The sequence below is a fragment of the Neophocaena asiaeorientalis genome, unplaced genomic scaffold (genome assembly GCF_003031525.2).
Source record: "Neophocaena asiaeorientalis asiaeorientalis breed wild unplaced genomic scaffold, Neophocaena_asiaeorientalis_V1.1 scaffold65, whole genome shotgun sequence".
In the NCBI taxonomy this organism is placed as follows: Eukaryota; Metazoa; Chordata; class Mammalia; order Artiodactyla; family Phocoenidae; genus Neophocaena; species Neophocaena asiaeorientalis.
Genome location: NW_020173215.1, coordinates 15,556,522 through 15,573,000, shown reverse-complemented (window position 1 = coordinate 15,573,000; position 16,479 = coordinate 15,556,522). Strand labels below are relative to the sequence as shown.

At 39.0% G+C, this 16,479-nt stretch overlaps 1 protein-coding gene and 1 pseudogene across 5 annotated transcripts in view; both read left to right on the top strand.

Annotated features, from left to right (window-relative positions):
* The first annotated feature begins 1,403 nt into the window (after positions 1–1,403).
* ELF2 (E74 like ETS transcription factor 2) overlaps positions 1,404–16,479 on the top strand; it is a 73,687-nt gene continuing 58,611 nt past the window's right edge. For all 5 annotated transcript variants that reach the window (XR_003003303.1, XM_024745045.1, XM_024745042.1 and 2 more), the window contains exons 1-2: positions 1,404–1,493; positions 2,935–3,173. Coding sequence is in view for 4 of the 5 variants with exons in the window: in XM_024745045.1 (XP_024600813.1) it covers positions 3,102–3,173 (72 nt within the window). In the remaining variant the exon portion in view is untranslated. The remainder of the gene's footprint in view (positions 1,494–2,934; positions 3,174–16,479) is intronic.
* On the top strand, positions 6,688–10,319 carry LOC112399799 (60S ribosomal protein L4-like; annotated as a pseudogene).

The window sequence follows — 16,479 nt, the reverse complement described above, 5'->3', positions numbered from 1 at the left end:
AGATGTTAAGTCTGAGAATGCCAAATCAGAACTTAGCCTTGTAGGTTGTTATGAAAGTGTATATGTCAAGACAGGAGAGTAAAATAAAATTTACTAGCTTGTTAGTTTGGTCTATAACATTAAAATACTTAGGCATGTGGTATATGGGCTTACATTTGTACTCTTCAAGCTCCTTGAAAACTAGGGGTGGGCCTGCAAGAGGCAATTGAAAAGGAATAGCTAGAGAGGGAGAAGATAAATTCAAGATAGAGTTTCAAGGAGGGAATGATCAACAGTGTCAAATGCTTCAGAGACATTAAGTCCTATGAAGACAGAAATGTATCCATTGGATTTGATAACCAGAATTTAGTAAAAATTTCAGTTGGTGGTGATGGCTGCCAAACTTCCATAGAAGGAGTACCTGAGAAATCCGGAAGTGGAGACAGGGTATAAAAGGTTTTTTAGGTAGAACCTTATCTGAGAAAGGAAGGAACTAGAGTGGTAGCTGGAGGGGTATGCAGGGTCATGGAGGAGTCATGTTTAAGATGAGAGAGTCTTGGGGCTTCCCTGGTGGTCTGGTGGTTAAGACTCCAGTTTCCACTGCAGGGGGCACGGGTTCCATCCCTGGTCCGGGAATTAGGATCCCTCATGCTGCACGCAGCACGGCCAAGAAATTAAAAAAAAAAAAAAAAAAAAGTTGAGAGAGTCTTATAAATGTTTAGATGTTGAGGGAAAGAACCCAATGTTCAGAAAGAGAAGGTTAAGGAAAAAGAGGGAATAATTGGTGGAACAAGGCCTAAGATCCAGTGCACAGATGAGCTTCAGAAAGGAGGAGGGCTACTTGAGGAGGCTCGGGGTGTTAGATTTGTATGGGTGCAAAGTTTGGAGGGTGAGACAGCAAGAAAGTGAATAGCAGGAAAGTTATCAGCAATAATATATCATTAGCGTCGTTCAATAGTAGTTTTCTGGGTTAGTCATTTTTTTCTAAACTTTAAAATTTTTTAGGTCTTTAAAATTAATTAACTCACGTATTTGTTTTTTATTGAAGTATAGTTGATTGGGTTAGTCTTCTTAAACTTGATTTTATACTTCTGGGGATCTGGGGTTATACCTGCAGCCATGTGTTCAAATCCTGTTGGTTGATTGAAATATAGCCCATGATGTGGGGTGTAAGCTATGTATGTTGGAATCTGTCGTTACTCAATACTTGGTATCTAGTGGTGACCTAAAATTTTAAGTTTGGTAAAAACTCTTGATTCCTCAATAACCCAGGAGTAATTTCTTTATTATGTTCATTATAAAATGTGTACCATCAGGCTTTGGGGATGGTTTGTTATAATAAGTACCTGCTGTCAGAATCACACCTATTTTGGGCAAAATATTTTTTAATAGAATTATATTAATACTGTCTTTTTCCCCCCACTAGTAGTTCCAGAGAGCTGCTGGTTTATATTTTAACTCTTGCCAAGTTGTGAAAATAGTGAAGGATGCTTAGACTACTTAACATTCAAATTGTAAGTAAAAGTTATTTCTGCTATTACTATCTATATGATTAGAAAACAGAAATTGAACATAGTTGTTACCTTGTGTGATAACCGTAAGCTTTAGTGTGATGGGATTGTGGATTTTTCTTAATTTTTACTCTTAAGATACAAATACTTTCTATCCCATTTTCTGTTGATAAGATCAAAAAGGAGACTAATAGTACTGAATGGGTCTTAAGTAGTGAGGTGAAATTTCTGCTTTTTTTTCCAGGTATTTCTTTTTATTGTATAAGTTTATGGAAATTCTTTAATATTTTATTTCCATATCTGTATGGTACCAGTGTTCAAATTTAATATAGGCCACATATTAATGGAATGGTTAATTAGAAACGGTTATTCTTTTCTCTTTAAATATGCTTAATTTTTTTGCATTCTTAAATTTTTGTGGGAAAAAAATCCTGTCAGAAATCTCTGTAATTTCTCTATGAAATATTTAACATACACAAAATCAAATAAAGTGTAACTTTTTAGAATTATTAGAATAATCTAATGCATAAATCTAGGTGATGTACATACTGGTGTTCATCTCTAGTAGGGAAAAAGCTTTAATTACGTTTTCTTGAAACCCTTTGCTATACTGCATTTTGAACCAATAGCAAAAAAATTATTGAGGAAAGAATGATAAAGTATATTAAAGTCATTCCAAGTCATTTCACGACCTTATTTTCAAACTACTTTGTTTGAAAGTATAAGTTACTCAAATTAATCTATTTTATAGACCTTGTATGAGTATTCAAAATGTGAACACAAAATGAGATTGCTACCATAGCAGAAAAAAGATAATTCTAATTAATTATTCACATAAACAAGCCAAATCAGCCAAAGACGAATGCAACATTTACAAACCAGGGACTTCCCTGGTGGTCCAGTGGTTCAGACTCCGTGCTTTTGAACGGCGGGGCGGGGCGGGGTGGGGGGGGCACGGATTCGATCCCTCGTCGGGGAGCTAAGATCTTACATGCTGCGCGGTGTGCGGCACGGTCAAAAAAAAATATTTACAAGCCAATAAATCTTTTAATTTGTTAAATAGATGAATAATTTTGGAAGTTGGTCCAGCATGTTTTGTGTTTTCAGTGCATAAATTTTTTTTTAATTTCAGGAATTTTTACCAGAATATTTCAGGAATAATAGTACATCTTCATAAGGGGAGAAAGTTATAACATTTTATCTCTTAGAATGTAGATGTCATCAGGTCACCAGTGTGCAGTAGCTTGGTAAGAACTTACTTCAGATTGTTCACGAACTTGACAGCTCTGAGCAGCATGTTCATTACTGCCCTCTTTTGACACAGGGCTGTATAAGCCTATCTTCTCTTAGTTTACAAAAATGTTAAACATTGGATGCAAAATAGGTTGTGCTTTATATCCATTTTGTATCTTTTTAATAATTTTTCAATTCTTCCTCTTTTTAGGCTCTCTGGTTATTCATCTTCAGAAGACTGGATTTCTGGATATCTACTCCACTCCTTCTCTGTGGACTTTTAAAACATGACAGTGCAAACCTGTAACACTGGCAATCATCCATGAACCTTTAATTACGTCGACTGATTGCGTTTGAAGCTTCCTCAGGGAATAAACAATGACATCAGCAGTAGTTGACAGTGGAGGTTCTGTTTTGGAGCTTTCCAGCAGTGGAGTAGAAAATCAAGAGGTTAGGCATCCAATGTATTACATTTCTGTTTTGTTCATAGAAATCAATGCATGAACTGATTTTGAATTTAATGGGGAACAGGTATTTGAGAGGAGAAATATACAATGCATGAGACTGTGTATGTATGTCATGTGTCCTCATGTAATTAGGCAATAGAAGGTTGAGGAAGGGACTGCTGGGCCTGAGTTGTTGGAACATTGCATATATTGGAATGAACTGGGAGGAAAAAATTGAAAGAAAGAACACTGTAGTACTAGTTGAGAGATTTAAATTCCTAACAGAATCCATTGTTTTGGATTTGAGAGTGTATAGGCATGTACTATACCTAAACACCTAAGTTACATTCATCTTAATTTAGACTTTTGTGTCTCCTTTAGCTGTTACCTTTGTCTTTTGGTTATTACATCTAATTCAGTAATTAGTAATTACATCTAGTGAGAATCCATCATATTTTAATCATGTTATTTATACTTAAGAATTTAGATAATTGGTAAATCAGAAAGGAAGTTCAGTATTTGAAATTTTATACTTGAAGAATTTTGCAGCTTTCGCATATTTGGTTATTTTTTTTGTTATTGATAACATTAAAGAATAAGAGATGGGAGTAGAAAAGTAACAGTACCAGAAATATATGGACTTCCAGGGCCTGGCTTCTGTTCCCACCATTCAATAAAGACTGACTATTGGGAAGTATCTAAATTAAAATGGAATAATGCTGTCACAATAATGGACAAATATTTGGTCAGAGATAAGATGAGAAAATGGAGAGTTTACTGTATTTTTAAAAATCTGTTTTTTTCTGTATTCTGTGAAAGATACTGCTCTTACTGGTACTTAGTACCATGACTGAGAAACAAGTTAGGATGTCAGGCTGTGTGTTCTGGAATCTGGATTTTTCTTCTAGCTTGCTTGGTTGGTGTCTGTGCAGTCTTCCAAGATAGCTGTGGGCAAGTTCAGTGGGTTTGTTTTCAGTGGACCGGGTAACTGAAATGTTCCTGTTGTATTTGAATCGAAAACTGGTTCAAAGTCTTTAGCCACAGCTAAAGAACATGTTTTATTCTCATAATCAATTTCTACTTCTTTCTTAAAGATTCACTTTCTGTATGATTACTTCCAGGTATGATTCTCCAAAGAAATGAGGGGCTCGGGATTTCTGTCCCCTCCTATATCACCCAGACTAATTATTGCTTCTTCAAGTACTTTCTCTTTGCCCCATAGTTTTACTCCGTTGGTATTTAATTCTATGGGGGGAGCTGCCAAGAACAGTAGGCAGACTATATTTACCATATGCTGACTGGGTACTGCTATTATGAGAAAAAGAGTACGAGCTTGTTTCTGGAAGACTCTATACTTTTCTTCATTTACATGGAACCCCAGGTGTTCAAGGCTTGAAGAACTGATTATTATGGAAGAAAGAATCTGATAAGTGAAATAATTTTACCAGGGCATTATTGATTAATGATTTATGCAGTAGCCTTATAAGGTTGTCATAGGCATTTTAGGAAGTGTGGCACCAGAAAGGAGGAAACTATTCTTGGGGACTTTTTCTTCAAATTATACCCAAGTAAGTGGGTGCCCACTTACTTTCATTCATTTGTTCCTTCAACAAACATTAGTTGACCACTTACTGAATGTCAGTTACTTTTCTGGGCACTGGGGATAAAGTATTTCACAGTGGTTATGAAGAATAAATCAGGGCTAGAGAGAGATGGAAAGTTGGTAGCGGTATTTTAATTAGGTGGACAAGGAAGCCTTCTCTGAAGAGGTGGCACTTTAGTTTAGACCTAAATAGCATAAGGGATTGGGCTGTAGAAACACTTGGGGAAGAGAATTCCTACAAGAAAGAAAAGCCACTAGTATCTAAAACGTCTCCTGATTTTACAAAGTGAGTTTTGGGGATAGTGGTATTTGAAAGATAGAATTTTGTCTTACAAGCAGCTATTCAGGAATGTATGTATAATATATATCTAAACTATGTATACTCTAAAGTGTAGCTTGGGGTGGAAAAATGACCTGTCAGGATTTTATTACGATAGCTCCAGAATCTGAAGAAAAAATAAATGTTTAAAAAGTGATGGGCAACACATTCTAAGTCAACTATACTCCATTAAAAAAATTTTTTTTTTAATTAAAAGAGAAGTGGTGGGCATTTGGAGAGTTGTTAGTGATTTTTAGGCTTTATTTTTTATAACTTTATTACTGTTTATAAAAGTAATACATTTTATTAAATTAGGATAATTCTATTTCTGACAAAGATACCAAAAGAAAGTAAACTATAATCTTACTAATGAGTATAGATACAAAAATCATAAATAAAATCACAATAAATTTATAAAATGCAGCCATATATTAAAAAATCCAATTACCAAATAGGATTTAGATACATAGGGAGAATTCAATTTTAAGAAAACCATTAATATAATATATACACCTACTAATATGCCATATGATATGTTAGGATAAAATACTTGATGAAATAGGCTTTTATGAAATTCAGTATTCATCCTGATAAAGACTCTTAATAATATAGATGTATATTTCCTTAACATTATTAAAGAAACTTAAAATCAAGAGCTGGAATCCTATTTAATGGTGAAGTACTGGAGTATTTTCTCTAAAGTTGGAGAGAAAGTCAGTATGTGCACTACCATTACTATTATTTAACATTTTCCTGTAATCAGACCAGATAATGAAAAAATACATAAATATTATAAAGGAGACCAAATTATTATTTGCAGATAATATGATTTGCCACCTGGGAAAACCAAAGGGAATCCACGAAAACACACTAGAGCTAATAAGAGTGCCTAGTAGTTTGGTGGGTACAAAATTAACATAAAAATATCTAGCTTTCTTTTGTAAAGAGTGTAATTAGAAGAGATCATGGAAAATAAGATCTCTTTCAGAAAATAAACAAATGTAAAATGTTGAAGAATAAATGTAAAAGATACATGGGACTTGTTTGAAGAAAACTAATTAATGATACTTAAGTAGACTTCAGTAAACAGAGAGATATACTTCGTATTAGGGTAAGAGAAGCGAGAAGGGTCAGTATTAGGCAGGATGTCAGTTTCCTCCAATTAATCTATATATTTAATTCCATCTCTATCAGATGCTAGGGCAAGTTTGGGGGAAGTTGGTCATATGGACCTAAAGATTATATGGAAGAGCAAACATAAAGGAGGAGCCAGAGCAGTTTTTGCAAAGGAAATATATAGCAGGTAGGTCTCGTAGAAATGGGGAATTAATGCAGAAAAAATAAAAAAGGATTTAAGTATATTTTAAAAAACACAATGAGTGCAAGTTTTAGAGGGCGTCTGCTTCCAGACAAACAAGATTGGGAGTTCTTCCGCTTTACACGGTGATGGAATAACTGAGACCAGATTTATACTCCCACCATAAACAACTAGGAAAGTGAACAAAACATATGAAAGCACGGTTCTGAGACATGCGGCTGCGGTCTGAATGTTTGTGACCCCCACGAAATTCCTAGGTTGAATCCAGACTTCCAAAGATGATGATGATTAGGAAGGTATTCGGAAGTAGGGCTTTAGGGGGGTGATTAGGTCATGGGGGGGGGGAACCCTTATGGATGGGGTTAGAGCTTTTATAAAAGACTCCAGAGGGATCTTTTGCCCCTTCTGTCACGTGAGGGTACACCAAGAAGTCTACGGCCTGGAAGAAGGCCCCCACCTGGTCACGCTGCTGCCCTGATCTCGGACTCCCAGCTTCCAGACTGTGAGCGATAAATTTCTGCTGTTGCTCAGCCACCTAGTCCGGCCTTTTGTTATCGTGGCACGAATGGACTGAGACAGTCGGACGACAGGCAGTGCCAGGCTGTGCCTCCTGAGAAGAGAGAAGTGGGTGTGCTGACTTACTGCCTGGAGCCACTTTCTGGACCACAGCGTGGGAAGGAGGAATCCAAGCAGGGTGTGACGGTGTCGCTGAGCTGAGGAAACAAAATTTGGAATTTGGAGAGGCTAATGCAACTAATTTGAGGGGCAGAGTATCTGAAAGGAAGAAGCTGCCCAGAGGAAGAACGTCGGAACTCAGCCTTGGGTTCCCCTAGTCTTGAGCTGAATGAGCCCCCAGCTGTAGTATGAAACTCTGTGAAGCCAGGCAAAGAATGGTCAGAATGGTGTAAACTCAGTAATTTACTGAAAAAACCTGCAGAATTCACTCAGGGCCGGGAGATCCTAGAGTTCCAGTCAGCTGGAGTGGAGGGTCCTTGTTAACTGCCCGGGGCATTCATTGGAGACTCTGGAAGAGTCATGCCTTACAGTAGAGCTGAACTAGCCCTAGAATAAAGGGGAGTCCAGACTTGCCCTAAAAAGGGTTAAAAACAGGCCTTGAAAGTTGATCTGTAAGTAATGTAGCTATCTGTCAGAGTAAACGTTATTAAAATAGAACAATGTAAAGTATTACCCAACAATGTAAATTTGACATATGAAATACCCAATCATGTTGAATGCAAGGAAGCAGGAATAATATAACTTGGAGAAAAAACTGTCAATGAAAACAAATACAAATGGTAGATATGATGAAATTAGCAGATAAGATTTCAAAACAGCTATTATAAATACGCTCAAGAAATGTAAAGAAAACATGAATCTCAGAGGAGAGGTGTAAATGACATAGAAGAACCAAATGAAACCCCTAGAAATGAAATATATACTATATGAAAAGAAAAATTCACTGTATAAGATTAAAAATAACTTTGGTACTGTGTAAGAAAAGACCAGTGAATTTGAAGAGGGCAATAGAAACTACTTTATGAAGCGCAAAGAGAAAAACTGAAAAAAGAGAAAAAAAAAAGAACAATGACTTGGTTACCTGTGGGACAATATCAAGTTGTCTAACATAATGTAATTGGAGTACCAGAATGAGAGAACAGAAAAAACATGTGAAGAAATGATGGCTATAAAAATTTCCAGGTTTGATGAAAAATATAAACCCATAGATCTGAGAAACTTAAACCCTAAACAGGATAAAGCAGAGAGCAAATAGACTGGTACATCTGTATCAAATACACTGGTACGTTATTAGGTACATCATAATGAAACTGCTGAGAGCCAATTTCAGAAAGAAAATCTTAAAAGCTTCCGGAGAGCTTTTCCTTTGGGAGCCGCTGGGTTGAGAGGAGCGTGGCCTCCTCCCCTCCCCGCCGTGGTGTGTGCTCACCCACTGATATCCATGTACTCCGAAAACGGGGAGCCATCTGGCACAAATGTCACTTTGCCTGCTGTGTTCAAGCTCTGATTTGACCAGATATTGTGAACTTTGCACCAACTTGTGCAAAAACAGCACAGCCCTGTGCTGTCAGTGAATTAGCAGGTCATCGAACCAGTGCTGAATCTTGGGATACTGGCAGAGCTGTGGCTCGAATTCCCAGAGTTCGAAGTGGCGGGACTCACCACTCTGGCCAGGGTGCTTTTGAAAATATGTGTCGCGGGGACCACGTGTTTGCGCCCGCCGAGACCTGGCGACGTTGGCACCGCAGAGTGAACATAATGCAGAAGCGATACGCCATCTGCTCTGCACTGGCTGCCTCAGCGTTACCAGCACTGGTTGTGTCTGAAGGTCATCGTGTTGAGGAAGTTCCTGAATTTCCTTTGGTGGTTGAAGACAAAGTTGAAGGCTTCAAGAAGACCAAGCAGGCTGTTTTGCTTCTGAAGAAGCTTAAGGCTTGGAATGATATCAGAAAGGTCTACGCCTCTCGGAGAATGAGAGCTGGCAAAAGCTAAATGAGAAACCGTCACCGTATCCAGTGCAGGAGACCCTGCGTCGTCTGTAATGAGCGCATCGTCAAGGCCTTCAGAAACATCCCTGGAATTACTCTGCCTAATGTGAGCAAACCGAACCTTTTGAAACTTGCTCCTGGTGGGCACGTGCTACGTTCCTGCATTTGGACGGAAAGTGCTTTCTGCAAGTTAGATGAGCTGTATGGCACTTGGCGTAAAGCTGCTCCCCTCAAGAGTAGCTACAGGGCTTCCCTGGTGGCGCAGTGGTTGACAGTCCGCCTGCCGATGCAGGGGACACAGGTTCGTGCCCCGGTCTGGGAAGATCCCACATGCCGCGGAGCGGCTGGGCCCGTGAGCCATGGCCGCTGAGCCTGCGCGTCCGGAGCCTGTGCTCCGCGACGGGAGAGGCCACAACAGTGAGAGGCCCGCGTACCGCAAAAAAAAAAAAAAAGTAGCTACAACCTCCCCATGCACAAGCTGCTCAGTACAGACCTTAGCAGAATCTTGAAAAGCCCAGAGATCCAAAGAGCCCTCCGAGCACCACGTGAGAAGATTCATCACAGAGTCCCGAAGAAGAGTCCACTGAAAAACCTGAGAATCACTGAAGCTCAACCCGTATGCAAAGACCATGCGCCGGAACGCCGTTCTTCGCCAGGCCAAGAACCACAAAATCCGGATGGATGGGGCAGCAGCAGCCCTAGAAGCCAGATCAGATGAGAAGGGGCTTCCAGGAAAGACGCCTGTGGTGGGGAAGAAAGGAAAGGAGGCTGTTGGCATTAAGAAGCAGAAGAAGCCTTTGGTGGGAAAAAAGGCTGCAGTGACCAAGAAACCAGCAGTTGAAAAGAAGCCTGCAGAAAAGGAACTCACCACAGAAGAAAAGAAGGCTGCTGCATAAACTTAAATTTGTTTAATCTGTAACGGTCAAATCATTTTGGACAGCTAATTTTGAATAAAGACCTGATCAAAGAGGCAGTGAGAAATATGGGGGGAGGGGAAGAAAAAAGCTTCCAGAGGAAAAAACTCATTACATACGGAAGAACGAAGATAATGACTACAGACGTCTTTATTAAAACTATGCAAGTCAGAGGGTAATGACTTCCTTAAATTGCTGAAGAAATAAAACTTGTCAACCTACAATTATACATCCAGTGAAAATATCCTTCAAAGTGAAGCTTTTCTCAGACCCAAAGCTGAATGTATCACCAGCAGACGTGTGTTATGAGAAATGCTCAAAGAAGTTCTTTAGGCAGAAGGTAAATGATAACAAATTAAAACTTATGTATACATAAAGCATTGAAAAGTGCTGGAGAAATGGTTAATGTGTGGGTGAAAATAAAATACTTTTTAAAATCAGTTTTAAATTTTTTGAAAAGATAATTAAGACAAAAATAATAACTGAATTGTGGGGTTTACAATGTGAAGAAGTAAAAGAAGTAAATGTATGACAGCAGTAGAACAAAGGATGGGAGGCAGGACATGACAGAACACTGCTGTAAACTTTTTACATTAAACATAAAGCGGGCTTCCCTGGTGGCGCAGTGGTTGGGAGTCCGCCTGCCGATGCAGGGGACACAGGTTCGTGCCCCGGTCCGGGAAGATCCCACATGCCAGCGGAGCGGCTAGGCCTGTGAGCCGTGGCCGCTGAGCCTGCGCATCCGGAGCCTGTGCTCCGCAACAGGAGAGGCCACAGCAGTGAGAGGCCCCAGCAGTGAGAGGCCCGCATACCGCAAAAAAAAAAACAGAAAGCAAAACATAAAGTAACATTATTTTAATATAAACTGTGGTACGTTAAGAAACATATTTTAAGTTCTAGAGTACCACTAAAAGATAAAGCAAAGAAGTATAGATAGTAAGCCATTAATATCTATAAATTAAAATGGTTACTAAAAAATACTCAATTCAAAAGAAGACAGAGTGAAAGGAACAAGTAATATATGAAACAAATAACAAAGAGCAGTTAGGTAGATTTAAACCCTGTTTTAGTGATAATATTAAATATAAATATTCCAAACAGTCCAATTAAAAGGCAGATATTAAAAAAAAAAAGCAGATATTGTTTAAAATGCAGATTGGGTTTAAAAAAAAAAAGCCAAACCTATTTATGTTTCATACAAGAAATTCATTTTAAGTATAACCACAGTTTAAAAGTGAAAGTATAGATATAGATAATACCATGCAAATATTAATCATAAAAAATTTTGAAGTGGTTTTAGGACAAGACTGTTACCAGGGATAAAGGTAGACATTTCATAAATTATAGAAGGACCATCTTCTCAAGAAGACTTAACCCTAAATGTGTATGCACTCAAGATTAGAGCTTCAAAATACATAAAGCATAAACTGACAGAACTGAAAGAAGAAATAGATAAATCCACAGTATTAGAGTTTGCAGCATTCCTTTTTCAGTAATTGATAGAAGATCAATGAGGATATCAAAAACTTGAATAACATTATCAACTAACTTCACCTAATGGACATTTATGGAACACTGTGCCTAATGGCATGTATTCATTTCAAGTGCACATGGACAGTAAGCCAAGATCGTATGCTGGGCTACACGTCTCAGTAATTTAACAAACTTTTAAAGGATTGTAATCATATAGAGAAAGTTGTGTGACCAAAGCAGGATTATATTAGAAATTAGCAAGAATATGCTTGCAGTGTTTGTTTTTTTTTTTTGGCCATACCACTCAGCATGCGGGATCTCAGTTCCCTGACCAGCGATCAAACCTTGGCCCCTTGTAGTGGAAGCGCAGAGTCTTAACCACTGGACCACCAGGGAAGTCCCTGCTTGCAAAATTTGTGAATATTTGCGTATTAAACAGCCCACTTTTATATAACCCGTGGATTAAAGAATAAATCACAAGAGAAATTAGAAAATATTCAAACTGAATGAAAATGAAAACGCAATATATCAAATTTGAGGAACGCAGCTAAAGCAGTGCTTAGAGGGAAATTTGTAGCTTCAAATATTTATATTAGAAAAGGAAAATCAATCTTAAGGTTTCACCTCAGCAAGCTAGAATATGAAGATAAAATCAAACCCAAAGTAAGTAGAAAGAAGAGAAAAATAAATCAATGAAGTAGAAAGTGGGCAAACAATAGAGAAATTAAACCAGAAGCTCATCCTTTGAAAAGATCAATAAAATTAATAAATCTCTAAGTAGACTGCACAAGAAAAAAAACAGAAGGCAAAATTTACTAATACTAGGAATGAAAGATACATTACTATAGATACTAAATATTATGAACAACTTTATGCCAGTAAGTTGCCAACTTAGATGATATGGTGCAATTCCTCGAAAGTCATTCCAAAAGGAAAAGCAAGCCTGAATAGCCCTCTATCCTTTTTTGTTTTCTTTTTTTGTTTTGTTTTGTTTTGTTTTTGGTGGCCATGCCAGTGCAGCATGCAGGATCTTAGTTCCCTGACCAGCGATCAAACCCGTGCCTCCTGCATTGGGAGCATGGAGTCTTAACCACTGGACTACCAGGGAAGTCCTAGCCCTCTATCTTTTAAATAAGTTGAATTTCTAGTCAAGATCTTTCCTGCAAAGAAAATTACAGAGCTAAATGGCTTTCTTGCTCTGCCAAGTGTTTAGGGAATATAAGTCCTTTTATATAAGGACTTATAAAAGGACTTATATAATAATAAGTTGGAGATAATACATTAAACTGGGGAAAAGATTTGAACAGATAATTCTATGAATGGCCAATAAGCACACTTTATTTTATTTTTAAAATATTTATTTATTTTATCTTTGGTTACGTTGGGTCTTAGTTGCCGCTCGCGGTCTCCGGAGCGCGTGGGCTCTGTAGTGGCGGCGTGTGGGCTTAGTTGCCCGGCAGCATGTGGGCTCTTAGTTCCCTGACCAGGGATCGAACCCACATCCCCTGCATTGGAAGGCGGATTCTTAACCACTGGACCACCAGGGAAGCCGCAAGCACGCTTTAAAATGCCCAGTATCATTAGCCATCAGGGAAACACAAAGTGAAAACACAAGGAGATACTACTACATGCTTATCATAGAGCGGTGAAAATTCCGGAGCGATAGCATGTTTGGAGAGGATGTAGAGCAGCTGGAACTCTCATACATTGCTAGTGGGGATGTAAAACAATATACCTGCTTTGGAAAATAATTCGACAGTCATTTTAAAACTAAATATACTATTACCACATGATCTGGTAGTTTGATTTGTAAGTAGGTATGGAATGGAAAGGAAGGGAGGGGGATAGCAAGGCATTAATAGGAGCATTACAGCCATACGAAGAGAGGTCTGTCAATACAGTGGGATTCTCAGCGACAAAAAGAAATGATCTACTGATGTATGCAATGACATGTATAAATCTTAGCATTATGCTAATTTAAAGAACTCAGATACAAAAGAGCCCAAACCGTTGATTCCGTACATATGAAATTATAGAAAAGGAAAATTTATAGGGATAGAAAGATTGGCGGTTGCCCACGTGGGCGGGTGGTTGCATGGGGGAGTAGGTGGTGGGTGGTGGTAGTTGTGAGAGTTTGACTGGTACGGGGGATGCAAGGGAGCCTTCTCGGGTGATAGAAGTATTCTGTTTCTTGATTGTGTTGGTAGTTACAGGGAAGTCCATACAGGGATTTCCATAAATCCTACATTTATGGAAATCCATAGAACTGTATACTTAAAATGGCTGCAGTTTATTTACATAAAAATACCTAAGTATTTTTGATTAAAAATAGGTGAAGTTGATTGAAAATAAATGACTTACTAGTTGAGATAGACTATCCTGTGAGTTTTATATTATGCAAATGGTATTTCTTTTTAAATTACCCATATAGACTTTAAGATTTTTTTTTTTGGTTATTTTTATTTTATTATTATTTTTTCATTTATTCTCTTTTTTGTCACTGTTGTTTTTATTTTTGCGGTACGAGGGCCTCTCACTCTTGCGGCCTCTCCCGTTGCGGAGCACAGGCTCCAGACGTGCAGGCTCAGCGGCCATGGCTCACGGGCCCAGCCGCTCCGCGGCATGTGGGATCTTCCCGGACCGGGGCACGAACCCGCGTCCCCTGCATCAGCAGGCAGACTCTCAACCACTGCGCCACCGGGGAAGCCCTAACTTTTTACTTTAAGTATGTTCCAAATATTGCATGGGGCATTCTTGACGTATTATTTGTTTATCCAAAATTCACATTTAAAAGGGTGTCTTGTGTCTGTATTTGCTAATTCTGACAGTCTTAGCTTATGGAGAGCTATGGAAGCTGTGCCAACACCTGCTGAAGCAGCGTTCACGCATTTAATCATTGCATATTTTGGTGACTTGAGCAAGTGTGGTGACCCTAAATAAAATAACCTGGTGGATGTAAGTTTTTAGTATATTATTGTAAAACAAAGACCCCCGCCCCGATCCGTTTCTTTTCCACCCTTCTTCCCCAGTAAAAATAGCTAACTCCGGCCTACAGTGCAAAGCAGTAATTACCTGCATATCTCTGTGCAGTGGCCACTGGCCCCTATCATTTGGCAGAAAAAAGCTCATGAAGTTACTCGCCATCATAGATTAGCGGATGTTGAATTTATGAGTAACTGTTAATATTAAAATTTATTGAGCTTTATCTTTCTTTGAACCAAGCTACAAATACTTAAATGCCAGTTTAGTTTATATGAGGTATGTATTGTTGAGGAGGATACAGAAGTTGACTTGATACAAAAATGGATTTGATATAAAAGTGGACTCTTGCTCTCCATCATCTTATTATCTTGTCAAGGAGTTGGATCTGTAAACAGGTAATTATAATATAGGGTAATGCAGAGTGGTAATAATAGGTAAACGACTTGTCATGGAAGTACTTGGTATGGAAAAATTGATTCAGATTAGGGGATTGTAGAAGACTCCCTGGAACTGTGTGCTGAGTGGATGAAAAGGAGTTGGACAGATAATGGGAGGTAATTTCAGCAAAAATCATGGACACTTTCACTTTTGGGGACAGTAGATATTTGCTGTCTCGCAGTTCTGGAGGCTAGAAGTTTGAAAACAAGGTTTGGCAGAGTTGGTTCTTTTTGAGGGCTGTGAGAGAGACTCTTCCATGCCTCTCTCCTAGCTTTTGGTAGCTCCAGGTGTTCCTTGGTTTGTATATGATGTTCTCCCTGTGACATTGTCTCCCCTCTGTGTGTATCTCTCTGTGTCCGAATTTCCCCTTGTTATAAAGACGCAGTCATGTTGGATTAGGGCTCATCCTATGATCCCATCTTAACTGGATCATCTGCAAAGACCCTATTTTCAGATCGTCTCAGATCCACTGCTTTGAATCAGTGAATCAGTATTTGGGGGTTAGGATTTCAGCATCTTTTAGGAGACACAGATCAACACTTAACAGGTAGGTTGAAGGTTATATTTCACAGAATGTTAAAAACCGTTGTTTAGTATGTTCAACTTTCCTTTAAGACAAAAGGGTATTCATGAAAACTTTTTGTGTAGAGAAGTAATACAAAAAATTCTGATTGTAATGTGAGAAGATGCCCTCCAAAGCTGAGAGCAAGTAGTAGGTTTAAATACTATTACTATGGTTACAGTGTAATGATGGATATCGCTAGTTGAGTACTTACTTTGTGCTAGACACTGTGCTGAGTACTTTGTGGCATTTAATTTTCAAGGGACTTCGTGAGGTCTGAGCTATTATTGTAACCTCTTTTTTTAAATATGAAGAAACTGAGGTTTAGAGAAGAACACAGGGTGGGGGAACAGGAAGAGATGTTGATAATTTGTTCCATTTAGACATGTTAAGTTTGAAGTATTGGCTGAACATTCCTATAATGATGTTAAGTTGGTAATTTAAAATTTGGTTCTGGAGTTCAGGAGATGGGCCAGGGTAGAAGATAGATATTTAGTAATTGTTAGTACAGACGTGCTATTTGAAACTGTAAGAACGGGTGGAGTTGCCTGGGAAGGTAATACAGACTAAAGAGAAAGGAGGTGCTGAGGACAGAACCTTGGTAATGTGGCTACATTTGAGTCACTGGGAATGGAAGAAGAGTCAAGAGGAGATGCTTAAAAGCAGCGTGGTAGAAAGAGAACAAAAACAATGAAAGAAAGAATTTTTAAAATGCGGTGCTGGTTGGACCTTCCCTGGTGGTGCAGTGGTTAAGAATCCGCCTGCCAATGCAGGGGACATGGGTTCGAGCCCTGGTCCAGGAAGATCCCACATGCCGCGGAGCAACTAAGTCCGTGCGCCACAACTACTGAGCCTGCGCTCTAGAGCCCGCGAGCCACAACTACAGAGCCTGCAAGCTACAACTACTGAAGCCCACACACCTAGAGCCCGTGCTCCGCAACAAGAGAAGCCACTGCAATGAGAAGCCCACGCACCGCAGCGAAGAGTAGCCCCCGCCCGCTTGCAACAAGAGAAGCCACTGCAATGAGAAGCCCACGCACCGCAACGAAGAGTAGCCCCCGCCCGCCGCGACTAGAAAAAGCCCGCGCGCAGCAATGAAGACCCAATGCAGCCAAAAATAAAATAAATGAATAAATTAATTAATTTTAAAAAAATGAGGAGCTGGTCAGTGTATAAGAGTCTGCAGAAAAAGGTAAA